Raw genomic sequence first — 15,165 nt, 5'->3', positions numbered from 1 at the left:
TATCAGATTGCATGCCATCTTGGGGAGGGAGGTAGGAAGAGAGGGGGAGAAAAACTTAAAACTCAAAAGCTTATGGAAGTTATTGATAATTCAAAATAAATTAATTTAAAAAAATTACCTCCCATAAACCTGGAGCGTACTCTCACAATACACACAGACTTTAAAGGGAAAAAAAATTCTCAAACTTAAAATGCAAGAGTAGTGAAGCGTGTGTATAGGATTCATATGTGGCAAAGTCAACTCATAATTCCTGGTACTGAGGGGCTTGGAATTTCTCTCTTTTCCTTGTAGAGTCCTCATTGTAGAGTTCCCAGGATCCACTTCTTTCCATAGACTCCTTAACTGTACTTCCTTTCTTGGATGGATGACTGTCTCTTTGTATCTATGTCTGCCCAGAATATGTCTCTGCTTTCCTTTAGATGTAATATCGCCTACTGATAGGCAACTCACCTGTACTTAAGAGTCTTAGGAGGCACTGACAGGCTAGGAGATTTGTCCCCTTCAAAGCTACATGGCCAATGTGGGGGAAGGGAAAGAAATTCCTTTCTCCCCTCTCCCCTTACAGGGAGTATTTTTGTTGTTGTTGTTGTTGTTGTTGAGGGAATTGGGGTTAAGTGACTTGCCCAGAGTCACACAGCTAGTGAGTGTTCTATGTCTGAGGCTGGATTTGAATTCAGGTCCTCCTGAGTCCAGGGCCAGTGATCTACTCACTGCACCATCTAGCTGCCCCAGGAATATCTTCCACAAGCAGGTCCTGCCTTGCAAAGTCTTGGAACTCTTGAAATGCTTCTCCAACTGCTAGATGGGATGTGTCCCTCTAGAAAAATCACTACGGCATGTTATGACCTTTGGAGGGGAGAGGAAGACAGAAATTTCCTCCACTATCCCAAAGAGGTCTCAGTCTACCAGGGATTCAAACTTTAATTGCCTAGAGCTCCTCATGACTAATTTGGCTTCTTAGTCACTCACCTCGTTCCCTTTTTGATTCAATTAGAGAGGCGGTCCCCACGTCATAAAGTAATCTATGTAAAGACTTAGTTTCACTTTAACACTTCACCTAATGTTACTACCTCAACTGAATTGAGAGGGGAGAGGTGTGCTATGGGAATGATTATGTCTCTTTTTCTTAAATAAGAAATAAAATCAATTTTCTACCCTTAGACAGGGGTGTGCTGGTTGTGTTTAACAATCAGCTCTTGGGGGGGTGGAGATGTGCACACAACACACTGAAGTTTGATCTGCATTGTTAATACACTCTCCATCACTTTCTTAAGTCTACACAATCAGTAAAACAGCAAATCAAGCTCTGAATTTGTAGCCTTTGCCAATTTACAACGTGTGACTGCCCACACTGACAAAGAACCAATAGGGGCAGCTAGGTGGCTCAGTGGATAGAGCACTGGCCCTGGAGGCAGGAGGACCTGAGTTCAAACCCGACCTCAGGCACAGAACACTCACTAGCTGTGTGACTCTGGGCAAGTCACTTAATCCCAATTGCTTCAAAAAAAAAAAAAAGAAAGAAAGAAAAACAGTCAATAGTGATCTGGCTCCCTGCCCCCTCCCCCCACACTGCAGCTGTTAAGTCAGACTGAGAGGATTCATTTGGGTGCAGTGACACTGGTTAGTGACCAGCTAGTCATGAGGGCATGGTGCGTGGGGTAATGTGAGACTGCTATCAGCTGGGGCCTCCAACCCCGCCCCATCCACTGGCAAGAGGAGTCTGCTAAAAAAAAAATCTAGACTGAAATACCTAAGCTAGGTGATCGGAGTTTGCAACTCAAAAGCTAAAAAGCTACAATATTTTTTCAGAGCTAGTTTTCTAGCAACTTAGAAAGCAGCTCAGCAAAGAAGCTTCACTTCCCAGTCATCTCCAGGCCATGCCAATCATACTCCAACATTTTCCTCTTCTGCTTGAACATCAGGGAGCTCAGAATAATGACTATTCACATATCTCTGTTGAACTCGGGTCTGTTGGGCCACTTCCCATTACTGACTCCGACATCACTCCCTCTGACTCCTCCCTGGCCATCACTCCCCTAGATTCCTTCCTCTTCCCTTATCAGAATATAATAGTTCCTTGGAAGCAGAGAATATCTTGTATTTGTTTGTATTTGTATCCCCAGTGTTTGACACAGCACCTGATGTATATTAAGTGCTTGCTAATTTTTTTCCCCCCATTCATTCATTCATCAGAGCTGAAGACCAGCAGATGGTAGCAGAGCAGCTACCCAGAGCAGCAGTTTACCAGGGCCTTCCAGCAGAGAACAACACGGTGAATTACCGGAAGTTGTCTGCAACAAGCTGTGAGTTGTCCCCACTACATTTATTCCTGGTCCACATTTTTTTCCCCCTATGTGTGTACTCTTCTGTGTATGTTTGCTGATTGTGCATGTATGATCCTGGCCCCATTAGTGTTATGGAAAATGATGGAAGAGTGTGCCTCTGTGTGTATGGGAAGCATCTTCCTTGTCACTTGTTTTCCTAAGCCCCTTGATTATGTCTCTTGCTTTGAACCAATGGGTCCTCTGGTTGGTTCAAGTAAAAGGCACACTTCCGTCAGGGTTCTTAAACTATGATCTTGAATGGGTGTTGAGCAACCAAGCACCTCAAAGGTGGGCTAATTTTCTGGGGATCCATGTGTGAGGGAGCCCTGGGTTGTAGATATAGTTAGTAGTCATTTGGCCTTTGAAGAAATACAAACATTACATAGTTTATTTATTTCACATGTTCATTAGATGTGAGATTCTCACCCCTTTGTACTTCTTGCCAGTATTTCCCTTGGAGAATTGCTGTAGCAAATTACTTTAGGAGGTCTTCAAGCCTGGTGTTGATATGATACCATTGTAGGCTTGAACTATGACTGCTTTGAATCACGTCATGGCATTTGGTTTACAGTTTCTGTGACCCTTATTATAGGCATAAGGATATGTTTGCTTGATAGAGTTTTATAGCTGCAAAGGCTATATACTTCCTCACTCTGGGGAATGTAAATGAATTGATATTACTGGCTAGAAAGTATAAACATGGTTATATTAATAGTTAAGGCCTGTCTCCCTTTTGAGGATCTGTATGTATTGGAACATTTCCCCCTCTGCTCTGTAGAATCTGAATTAGCATTCTGATATGGAACCCTATAGGAAAAAGCCATAAACATGCATAAAGTTTTGAGCCTCACTCAAGAGACTTACCTGAGGCTCTCCTCTTGGCACTGGCAAGACAATTTATGGTTGGCTACTGTCCTGTAATATCCATGTAGCTTTAATTGTTCATTGCTTTCACTTGGAATTATGCACAAAAGGCTATAAAACTGTGTATACTCTTTGACCCTACAATACCACTTAATCACTGAATGAGTTTTGCCTCAGTCAAACTGAGACCTGTTAAAGACCTTAGCTTAAAAGGCCAAGGTCTCCCCCCCTGCATGTGGGGCCATCTCCGGTCATCCTGATCTGTATCTCACCACTGGCCCCAGATGGCTCTGGAGGAGAAGGTGCGGCTGGTGATTTTGCACAGCCCTCTCTCACTTAAATCCAGTTCACAAGCATGTCATGACATCATCTCCTGAGGTCATGGTCCTCTTCGAGAATGAAGGACAAGCAACAGCACCAATGCCACTACTAGGTCTGTACCCCCAAAGACATTAAAGAAAAAAGAAAAGGACCCATATGGATAAAAGTATTTATAGCAGTTCTGTTTGTAGTGGCAAAGAATTGGAAATTGAGGGGATGCCCATTAGTTGTGGAATAGCTGAACAAGTTATGGTATATGACTGTGATGAAATACTATTGTGCTGTAAGAAATGATGGAGATAAATTAAAAAAAAAACAAACCTGAGAAGACTTATATGAACTGATGCGAAGTGAAATGCGCAGAACTAGAACATTGTATACATTAACAGCAATATTGTAACAATGATCAACTGTGAAGTACTTAACTTCTCTGATTAATACAATGACCCTCATATTGCAAAATGCTATTCACTTCCATGCAAAGAAGTGATGGATTGTGCATGCAGATTGAAACATAATTTTTTGTTCTTTATTTTTCTTGCTCTCCACCCCCCACCCCCACAATGTGGCTAATGTGTTACATTTTGCATGGCTTTATTTGTAAGTATCATATTTCTTGCCTTCTCAATGGGAAGGAGAGAATTTGGCACTGAAAATAAAAATTTTTAAATGGCTCATTTCTTTCTTTTGTTTTCACCCATGAAATCAGCCAAAAAGTCTCCCATTTATAACTTCAAAAATAAAAGCAATCTGCATCCAAATAGCCTAGAGCACCTGAAAGCATAGATAAGAACTTCCACATCATCCTTATTTGTCAACATTGAATAAATTGGGAAAACTTCCAATTCCATAGTCTCATCCCCCTCCACCAATTATTATACTCAAAAATCCCAAAGTGTATATTTGGAAGTGGTGGTAATAGTTACCATTTTGCTACCCACCAATCACCATTCTAGAACCCTTGAAAAGAAAGGAGCATCTCTTAACAAATGGCAAAGACTGTTGTGTTTTTTTTTAATACCAAAGGGAAAGCCCTGGGAAGTTATCTTTTAAAAAATTAATTAACTGATTTTTAGTTTTCAACAATCACTTCCATAAGCTTTTGAATTTTAAATTTTCTCTTCCTCGCTCCCCACCTCCTTTCCCAAGACAGTATGCAATCTGATATAGGCTCTACATATACATTCCTATTAAATATATTTTCACATTGGTCATGTTGTAAAGAATTAGGACCAATAGGAGGAACCACAAGAGAAGAAACAAAACAAAACAAGGGGAAAAAAAAGAGCAAATAGTATGCTTCGATCTGCATTCGAACTCCATAGTACTTTCTGTGGATATGGATAGCATTTTCCATCATAAGACCTTTGGAGATGTCTTAGATTCTTGCATTGCTGAGAAGAGTCTATCAGAGTTAGTCATCACACAATGTGGCTGTTACTGTGTACAACAACATTCTCCTGGTTCTGCTCACTTCACTCAGCATCAGTTCATACAAGTCTTTCCAGGTTTTTCTGAAGTCTGGAAAGTTATCTTTGAGGTAGCTGTGACATTAATATCATCTCAACCTGGATTTGGAGCAAGGCAGCAATGCCTCACTCCCATCTCCGGCCTTCAGGAGCCTTTGGTTGGCTATATAGAACATCCTTAATAAATCCCATTTGGAAATCAAGTCTTTTTCACCTACCTCCTTCTTCCCCTTCCCTTTCTTTCTTTTTTTTTTTAGGCAATTGAGGTTAAGTGACTTGCCCAGGATCACACAGCTATTAACTGTCAAGTGTTTGGTCTGAGGCTGGATTTGAACTCAGGTCCTCCTGACTTCAGGGCTGGTGCTCTATCCACTGTGCCACCTAGCTGCCCCATTCTTTCCCCTTCTTTTGTATGGACGCTAGCTTACTATTCAGCCAGATGTAGCCATTGAAATGGGTAGGAGAAATACAATGATCCAAGACAATCCCAAAGGACTAATGATGAAGCATACTGTCCACCTCCAGAGAAAGAACTGATACTGATTGAATACAGACTGAAGCGTACTATTTTTCACTTTCTTTTTTTTTAAATTTTATTAAAGTTTTCTTGTACAAAATTACTACTATGGAAATGTTTTACATAACTGCACATATATAACCTATATCTGATTGCTTACCATCTCAGGGAGGGGAGGGAGAGAAGGGCAGAATTTGGAATTCAAAAATTTAAATAAAAATGCTAAAAATTTTAAAAAAAGAAATGGGTAGGAGAAACTGATCCTGTCTCCTCATTTTAAGAATACTCAAAGTCAGTTATGAGAGCTGTTAGAATTAGAAGGGCTTAAGTTTCCACAGGTAGAATAATGCAGAGATTTAAAGAACAGCTCCAGGAAGTAGTACACTGTAGGTGGGCTCGGGCTTAGCCAATAAAAAGTAAGTGGATTGTTCCAAAAAGACCCCAAAATCAAGATAAGGGTCGAGCCAGCTCAGACCAGTTAGGGTCAACCTGAGGACACCTGAAAAATGTTAGTGCGCCTGCTTAATGAACTTCATTACTATTATCTGACACACCCTGCATTAAATTAGAGCCTCATTAATGAGTCATGGGATGTATGACCAGGAGAGGGGGAACATACTTGAGCATGTCAAGGGGAAACATGTTAGGAGGGGTGTGGCCTGGGAAGGGATGGACCAATCCCGGCCTGGGAGGTTTCGAGCTGAATTCAACTGCATAAAAGCACACTTGCCCTTGCACACAGGGCCCACCCCTCCTGGCCAGAAACGTCTAAATCCTCTGGACTTTCTTTATAATAAATTTTCTTGATACTAAATTTTTGGTGTCAAGTCCATTTCTAACAGAGCCTTCGGCCCATTGCTGTGGTAAGCCCAAGCATTTCATCCAGCAGTGCTTCCCTACTGCCTCCTGGTTTCCCTGGCTTTCTTTTACATCCCAACTAACATCCCACCTCCTACAGAAAACCTTCCCCAATTCATTCCAATGCCTTCCCTCTGTTAATTATTTTGTCTTTATCCGGTACATATCATGAGATATATAATATACACACACACATATATATATATATATTATATGGGCATATACATGAGGGCAAGATCTGTCATTTTCCTCTTTTTGTATGCCCAGGTTTAGTGCCTGGAACATAGTAGGCACTTAATAGACGTATATGGACTAATTGAGTAACCTTGATCTAGGTAGTATTTTTTTCACCCCTTAGCACCTAGGCAATCCCACCCAACTTTCTTCCCCATTTCTTTTTGTTTGTTTGTTTGTTTTGCCTAGGCAATGGGGTTAAGTGACTTGTTCAAGGTCACACAGCTAGTAAGCTGTTATGTATCTGAGATCGGATTTGAACTCAGGTTTTCCTGAATCCAAGGCTGGTGCTCTATCCACTGCGCCACCTAGCTGCCCCTTTCCCATTTCTTTAAAAAATTTTTTTAATTTATGAAATAACACAAGCATTTCCATAACATAGTAGAATAAAAAAAATTACACATGAAACTGCAAATCTATTATGTACAACTTGCTATTCCTTTTAAATATATAATAGTTACCATGTAACTTTTTAAGCTTTTTTCCCTTTTTTCTTCCCTCGCCCCATCCTAGAAATGGCTACCATTAGTTAGTTTGTTTTTATTTTGTTGTTTTTTGGTGAGGCAATTGGGGTTAAGTGACTTCTCCAAGGTCACACAGCTAGTAAATGTTATGTGTCTGAGGCCAGATTTGAACTCAGGTCCTCCTGACTCCAGGGTCGGTGCTCTATCCACCTAGCTGCCTCAAAATGGCTACCATTAGACACAAATATATATGTGTGTATGTAAAATCATTCTTTCATATACTTTCATTTATCAGTTCTTTCTCTGGATGCAGATAGCACCTTCCTTCATAGGTCTTTTGTAGTTAATTTGGGTATTTATAACCATCAGAATGACTTAGTTGCTCAAAGTTATTCTTAAAACAGTATTGCTGTTACTGTATACAGCATTCTCTTGGTTCTGCTCATTCCACTCTCCATTATTTCATGCAAGAATTTCCATATTTCTCTAATATCATTGAGCTCATCATTTCTTGTAGCACAGTAGTATTCCAGCACAATCATACACCACAACTTGTCTGGCCATTCCCCAGCTGATGGGCATCCCCAAAATTTCCAGTTCTTTGCCACCACAAAGAGCTGCTATAAATATTTCAGAACATTTATCTACATGTTCTTTTCCTTTTTCTCTAATCATCTTTGGAAACAGACCTCATCATGGTATTTCTTTTCTTACTAATCTTGTTTCATTAACTTATTTACTTAAAAATCTCCACTTTCTTCCTTGAGTCTACCTCCTCCCCCTCTTCTTCAGGTTCCCCTGCTTCAGTTCTATTCCTTACATTTTTCTTCTTTAGAACACAGAATGTGACATCAAATGTCACAGCTGGGATGGCCCTTGGAATACAGAATGTCAGAACTAAGGGAGCCTTAGACAAGAGAATATCAGAACTAGAAGGGCCAGTTCTAAAAGAAGGAAGAATGAGAAAAAAGGAGGAAGAAGGAAGCATTTATTAAGCTCTTACTGTGGGCCAGACACTATGCTAAGTGCCCAGGATACAACTACAAAAAACCTCAAGCTAGTCCCTACCCTCAAGAAGTTGACATTCCAATGGAAGATAAGATTTAAAGAGGAACTGAAAAGGATGGGGAAAGGGAAGGCAGCTGGTGGGGGAGGTGTTGGAGTCTGGAGGATGACCTCCATGGCTGGAGCTCTTCAAGAGACGCCTATCCAACCAAGGCAGAGAACAGAGCTCAGTGCAGTCTTCCTAAGAATCACTGTAGTTGGTAGGGAGGTGGAGTGGTCTGGAGAAGGAGATGAGCTTCGACTGAATTGGGTAACAGAATCATAGAATTTAGTGTTAGAAGAGACTTGGGGGTCATGGGGGCTATAAATCCAACCCCTAACTAAAAAGATACTCTACTATAATATACCTGATAAGTAGATTTCCAGCCTTTTCTTTCCTTCAAGGTGGAAGAAGTCACCCCCTCCCAAGGCAGCCCTTGCTCTGAAGTAGATATCTCCCAGCCCTGACACTCTGTTCTAAGGGCCCTCCCAGCTCTGACAACCTGAATTCTGTTCCCAGGACCTCTTATTCTTCCAAATCCGAGGGCTCTAAACCCCAGGGGGCAGTACAAAATGTGCCTTCTTCTCTCCCCACCCCCCTCCCCAGGAAGATGGCTGGTTTCCTCCTGACCCGTTTAGTAATTGAAGAACCACAGAGTTTCAGGCCAATTGATGAGTCACTCTAACCTTCCTGGCTCCTCAGGAAAGGCTGTGCCGAGGGGGAATCCCCAGCTATTTCTCTGAAACCAGGTCTCTTCACCAAAGTCACCTGCTGGGCCCCACAAGGTCTTTCTGAAGAATTTTTTGCTGAACTTGTGGAAAATCTGCCTTGGTTTGGTATAGCTCTTGCTAGAGTGCTGTTCTTTTGAAAGGGAGCAGATGTTGGGACTTGATATGTTAAAGTTTTTACCCCAGGAGCCCTGGTGAACGTGGCTTCTGTCTTTTAAAGCATCTAGAAGGGGCCTTAGAACCAGGGCTGTAACTAGGGTGGGACAAGTAAGGCTCCCGGGGTGTTGGATATTTGATGGGCTGTTTCTTCCCCTTAGGAGTCTGAAGACCACCATAACTGGGCCTACTGGTGCATTACCTCTTGTACTGTGTGTAATAACCATCCCTGGCCCTCAGGTCCTATCTGCTTGGCACCTTTCCCTGGGATCCACCTTCCCTTCTTGAATCCCCATAGGGCTTCTTTGTAAGGTACCCTAGGCAGCTAGGTGATGTAGTGGATAGAGCATTGGGCCTTGGGTCAGGAAGACCTGAGTTCAAATCCAACCTCAGACACTGTGTGGCTCTGGGCAAGTCACTTCATTGTTTCCTCATCTATAACTTGATGATAATAATAGCACTCCTCTCCCAGAGTTTTGTGAGAATCAAAAGAGATAATTATTTGTAAAGCACTTAACACCATGCCTGGCATATAGTAGGTGCTGTATAAATGTTTGTGTCCTTATTTCCTTCCTCCCTCTTTTTTTCTGGTGCAACTACATGCACGGTTGGACCATCCTAGTCATCATTGCTAGCCACCGGCTACCTCGTCCTCATCCTTCACTATTTTTACCCCTATGTTAAAGAAATCCTAGATATAGCTTTGATAATCATGTAGATCTTAGGGGCAGCTAGGTGGAGCAGTGAATAGAGCACTGACCCTGGAGTCAGGAGGACCTGAGTTCAAATCCAGCCTCAGACACTTGATGCTTCCTAGCTCTGTGACCCTGGGCAAGTCACTTAACTCCAATTGCCTCGCAAAAAGAAAAAAGTAGATGTTAGAAGGAATGGAATCCCAGAATCTCAGAGTTGGAAGGTACCTTTAAAGACACCTCGTTCAACTTGTATCTGAGTAGGAGTTCTGTCTAAAATAGAGCTAACAAGTGGTCATCTGACCTTTGTTGGAGAATCTCTGGTGAGAGGGAAGCCAGCAGGCCATGGCAGCCCATTCCACTTTGGGATAGCTCTTAGCCTTAGGAAGGATTTTTTTTTTTTGGTGAGGCAGTCAGGGTTAAGTGACTTGCCCATGATCACACAGCTAGCAAGTGTCTGAGGCGAGATTTGAACTCAGGTCTTCCTGACTCCAGGCCTGGTCCTCTATCAGTGGACCCAGAAGAGTGCTTAGAACACAGAAAATGGAGTGTTAGAGCTAGAAAAGATCTTGGAACATAGAACTGAGAATGTTGGAGCAATCCCAGGCCAGTGTGCTTTCCAGATGGTTGTGCCCTGAGCTTACTTCCAAACCCTATGAAGGAAATATTTCCTGTTTAATTAGCCAAACTGTGCTCTCTGCCCTTGGCTCCCAAGAGGGATCTTTTTGAGAGACTTAAAAGCAATAATTCAAGTCTCTTTCCAAGTGTGAGTCAGTCTTGGGAGAGCATAAAGGAACCTAAGGAAGGTAGAACCAGGGCCAACAATGTTCTTGTGGTCTACTTCCCCTTCTCCTATGTTTATAAATGCCCATTAGAGGGGATGCTTTTTGGCATAACTGCCTCGTGGCTGTCCTCCTGCACACACACACATCTGGTTTGCAAAATCAGCACCAGGCAGTAGGTGAAACGTAAAGCGCCTATCAGTTCAGCTCCCCGTGCCCCTTTGCCTGTAGAGGGCTCCATGGGGGCCAGCAGAGCAAAAGGAGATGTAAAACAAGAAGACCTTGGCCATCCTCCTTTCTGTTTGTTTGATTTGGTCCTCCCAAAGCACAAGTCCTTCTAAGAAAAAGCATCCCTTGTTGATTACGCTTCAAATTACAGGCACACGTAGGCTCTGGGGCGGCTAGATGGCGCCATAGTGTCTGGGGGGGTGGGGGAGGCAGCCTGGAGTCAGGGGGACTCATCTTCCTGGGTTCAAATCTGGCCTCAGACACTTACTAGCTGTTAACCCTGGGCAAGTCACTTAACCCTGTTTGCCTCAGTTTCCTCTGTAAAAAATTTTTCCCCTGTAAAATGAGCTGGAGAAGGAAATGTCAAACTACTCCAGTATCTCTCCCAAAAAACAAAAACAAACAAACCACCAAATGGGATCATAAAGAGTTGGACGTGACTAAATAACAGGATCCCAAATCCCCAAGGGGCTTTCAGAGGGCATCTATCATTGGACAGGAATTCCCTTCATCATAGCCCCTAACAAGTGGTCAGCCATATTTTTCTTGGGGGAGGGGGGAAGAAAAGAGGGAGGGGGAGAATTTGGAACTCACATTTTTAAAAAATGAATGTTACAAATTGTTTTTACATACAATTGAGAAAAAAAATAAAACTAACATTTATATAGTGCTTACCATGTACCAGGCACTGTGTTAAAACACTTTATTATCTCATTTGATCCTCCCAACAACCCTGGGATTGTTATCACCCCCCACTATACAAATGAGGAAACTGAGGCAACAGAGGTTAAGTGACTTGCCCATAACAGATAAGTTCCTTAGGTCAGATTTGAACTTGGGTCTTTCTGACTCCAGGTCCAGCATTGTATATAGCTTCCCTGATAATTACAGCTGAGAGCGGGAAGCGGAAGAGGAGGAGACCTCAGTAGTCTTCCTCTGCCAAGGACCACTGGGAGAATTTGTTCCCTTGGCAAGAGTGATGGCTCAAGAGGTACTGATACAGAAGGGACGCTGTCAATCCCTTTCAGAGGAGCCAGGTGACACAGTGGACAGAGAGCCCAGTCTGAGTCAAGAAGACCTGAATTCAAATTGGGCCTCAGACACTTACTAGCAATGTGACTCTGGGCAAGTCACTTCATCCTGTTTGCCTCAGTTTCCTCATCTATAAAATGATCCAGAGAAGGAAATGGCAAACCACTCCAGTATCTCTGCCAAGAAAACCCCAAATGGGGTCACAGAGAGTTGGACACAGACACAGCTAAACAACGGTCATGTTCTTATTGGCAAAATAAATTAGACAGAAGTTTATTATGTTAGACCATCTCTCACCTTTTATTTTGGTTTATACTATCATCATTTATTTCCATATTTTACTCCAAGGAAGAATAATCTGAACAATCATAGAATTTCAGAACTATTGTAGAATTATATGTAATGGAACACAGCTATCACAGAAAAATCATGGAATTTCAGATGCATTAACTGACTCCACAAAGATCCCGTTTTCTCTTCGAAGGACCCTTCTGACTCAAATATTCTGTGTCCTAAAGGCCCTCCTAGCCTTGACCTTCTGGATTCTAAAGACCTTCCCAGCTCTGCTACTATCTTCTAAGGTCACTCCAGATCTGACATTCTCTGTTCTAGGCTCCCTCCCAGCCCTGACACTCTATGTTCTAAGGTCCTTTCTAGGTCTGACAACCTGAGAAGACATTGTCATTTTCTCAGGTTCACCATCTCTAGTTCAACCTAGGCAAGGTTATTCCTCATGTAGCTTAAGATTCAAGTTTCCTGAAGACTCAGATGGTCTTAGAACTGAAAGAAGAGAAAGTGTTAACATCCTTCCAGGGACCTCTGCCTCTGGAGAGACAAAGAGCGGCACCACTTTCTCTCTATCACAACCATCTTGTGCACACAGGTGCCTGGTATCTTGTGAGCCATCCTCCCCAACTACTTCCACATGGTTCTGCCTGTTGTAGCCAGAAGGAAGCTCCAAGTCCAGAGGTGGGTCATTTTCTCCACCTGTTTGTCTCTCTTTGATGTCTGGGATTCCCTTGGGCTCCTCAAAGTGCAATAGTCTGCCCTCAGAGCCCACTTCAGGCTCCACTTTGGGGGAGCTGACCTCAACAATCAGCAGGTCCCTTAGGCCAACATCTTTCACTGTGTCTGAGGATCCTGCCCATGGCCTGACCTGTGGAGAGAACAGGGGAAAGAACAGAAAGAGTCATAAACCCAAGCTTGGGTCTCCTCACCGAAGAGGCAAGTAAGCAGGTGAGAGCCAGTCATGAAAGGCCAGCTCCCATCTCTCTTTTCTCCACCTGTCTCCAGAGACATTCTCTTTCAGAGAACTTCCTTGGGTGGTGGGAGTTGGCGTTCGGCTTGGCTAGCTCTCGAGCAGGGCCTCTTAAACTCTTCCCACTGCTTTTTGGCAGATCTGGTTGGCACTGCATTGCCCAGGGGCACGCACAGTGCAAAGTGCTCAGAACCAAGGCGTGCTACAGCATGGGTAAGCCCTGCCAAGAACACCTCGGATTCATCACATGTTTGATTTTGAATTAAGTTTTGGTAGTAGAGTGCTCAGAAACCTTTTACTGTTGCCAAATTTTTCTCAACCCCATATGGGGTTGTGGCCCACAATTTAAGAAGCATTGTTCTAGAGCTATCTAGGTAACCTTGGAACCTCACTGACTGCCATCCTCCAGAATCAACCAAAGCAAAGGAATTCAGAGAATTGTCATATAGATATATAGAATTAACCATTGCCTGACCTTAGACAAATAACTTTCCATCTCTCTTGGCCCTTTCGCAAAATGGAATAATAATTCTTTTTTTTTTAGGCAATCGGGCTTAAGTGACTTGCCCAGGGTCACACAGCTAGTACATGTCAAGTGTTTGGTCTGAGGCTGGATTTGAACTCAGGTCCTCTTGACTTCAGGGCCGGTGCTCTACCCCCTGCATCACCTACCTGCCCCTTTTTAATTTTTTTTTGGGTGAGGCAGTTGGGGTTAAGTGACTTGCCCAGGGTCACACAGCTAGTAAGTGTCAAGTGTCTGAGGCTGGATTTGAACAATAATAATTCTTACACTCCCTGTCTTACAGGGCTACCATTGGAGTCTAATCATGTATAGATTTGACCATGTTACCACCAGCTCAATAAACTCCAGTGGCCCCATATTGCCTCTAGGATAAAATATCACTATGTAATCTCCTTTGTTTGGCTTTTAAAGTCCTTCAGAACCTAATGTCACCTGTGTGGACACACTCATCTGCACTTGTTGGAATATACAGACTGTCCCAAAATTCTTAGTGCATTTTAAAGCTTTAATAGCTTAAAACTGTAACCCTGTATTTCTCAGTACATGTGGGCCTGGATACAGGTATATGGACAGAACCAGGACTTGTGATCTTACTGGTATGGGAAACTCTCTTTTTTAATGTAAGTCGACCCTTTCTCTTCACCACATGGTCTTAGATGACCTAGAACATTGAGAGATGGGGTAACCATCACATAGCCAGTATGTGGCTGAGATAGGACTTTTGGCTCCCTCAGTCTTCTGGGCTTGAAGGCTGGCTCTCTAGCCCCAGCACCATGCTGCCTCTCAGGCAAGGAGGATGATGGGAAATAAGGTGAAAAAGGTAGGTGGGAGCCAGATTGTTGGGGTTTTTTGTTTGTTTGTTTTTTAGTAGTTTTTTGGGCGAGGAGGCAATTGGAGTTGTGACTTGCCCACAGTCACACAGTTAGTAAGTGTCTGAGGCCAGATTTTAACTCAGGTCCTCTTGACTCCAGAGCCACTGTGCCACCTAGCTGCCCCTTGAGAGTCAGATGGTAACAGGTTTTCAATAGCAGCCTAAGAATTTTAATCTGACCTTAGAGGGTCTAGAGAGTCCTGATTTTTTATCAGAGGAATGATGTGGTTAGGCCTGTACTTTAGGAAAATCACTTTTGCTGTTAAGTGGAAGATGGCCTGGGGTGGAGAGAAACAAAACCCAGCCAGCTATTACCAAAGTCCTGATTGAAGATGGAGATGGCCTGGACAAGGGCAGTTGCAGTGTCAGAGAGAAGAGGGCACCTAGGAGAGATGTTGTGGGTGAAGGCTTGAACAGACTAGACCATGGTTGGATATGGGAGGTGAGGAAGAGGGAAGAGTTGAGGACAGCTTCAAGGTTGGAAACCAGGGTACCTGGTCAGAAATCAGGAGTCTGCCCTCCCTGGCAAATCATAAAGAGCTCAGAGTCACCTGTTCCATGATAAGACATCAGTAAAGAATAATGGTAGAGTTCTGGTGGTGGTGCTGGTGCTGCTGTTGTTACAGACCAGCTAAATGGTACAGTGGATAAAGTACCAGGTCTGGAGCCAGGAAGACTTATCTTCCTGAGTTCAGATCTAGTCTCAGGCACTTACTAGCTGCATGACCCTGGGCAAGTCATTTAACCCTGCTTGACTCAGTTTCCTCATCTGTCAAATGAGCTGGAGAAGGAAATGGCA

The 15,165-nt window shown here is 43.1% G+C and overlaps 1 protein-coding gene across 2 annotated transcripts in view; it reads right to left on the bottom strand.

Moving 5' to 3' along the window:
• Positions 1-11,986: 11,986 nt before the first annotated feature.
• IL12RB1 (interleukin 12 receptor subunit beta 1) overlaps positions 11,987-15,165 on the bottom strand; it is a 34,987-nt gene continuing 31,808 nt past the window's right edge. For both annotated transcript variants that reach the window (XM_021009035.2, XM_021009037.2), the window contains one exon: positions 11,987-12,870. In XM_021009035.2, coding sequence (XP_020864694.1) covers positions 12,439-12,870 — 432 coding nt within the window. In that variant the 3' untranslated portion in view covers positions 11,987-12,438. The remainder of the gene's footprint in view (positions 12,871-15,165) is intronic.

This window comes from Phascolarctos cinereus, unplaced genomic scaffold (assembly GCF_003287225.1).
Source record: "Phascolarctos cinereus isolate Bilbo 61053 unplaced genomic scaffold, phaCin_HiC Scaffold_4;HRSCAF=312, whole genome shotgun sequence".
Classification (NCBI taxonomy): domain Eukaryota; kingdom Metazoa; phylum Chordata; class Mammalia; order Diprotodontia; family Phascolarctidae; genus Phascolarctos; species Phascolarctos cinereus.
The sequence above is the reverse complement of the archived record's forward strand: the minus strand, read 5'-3'. Positions and strand labels throughout refer to the sequence as shown.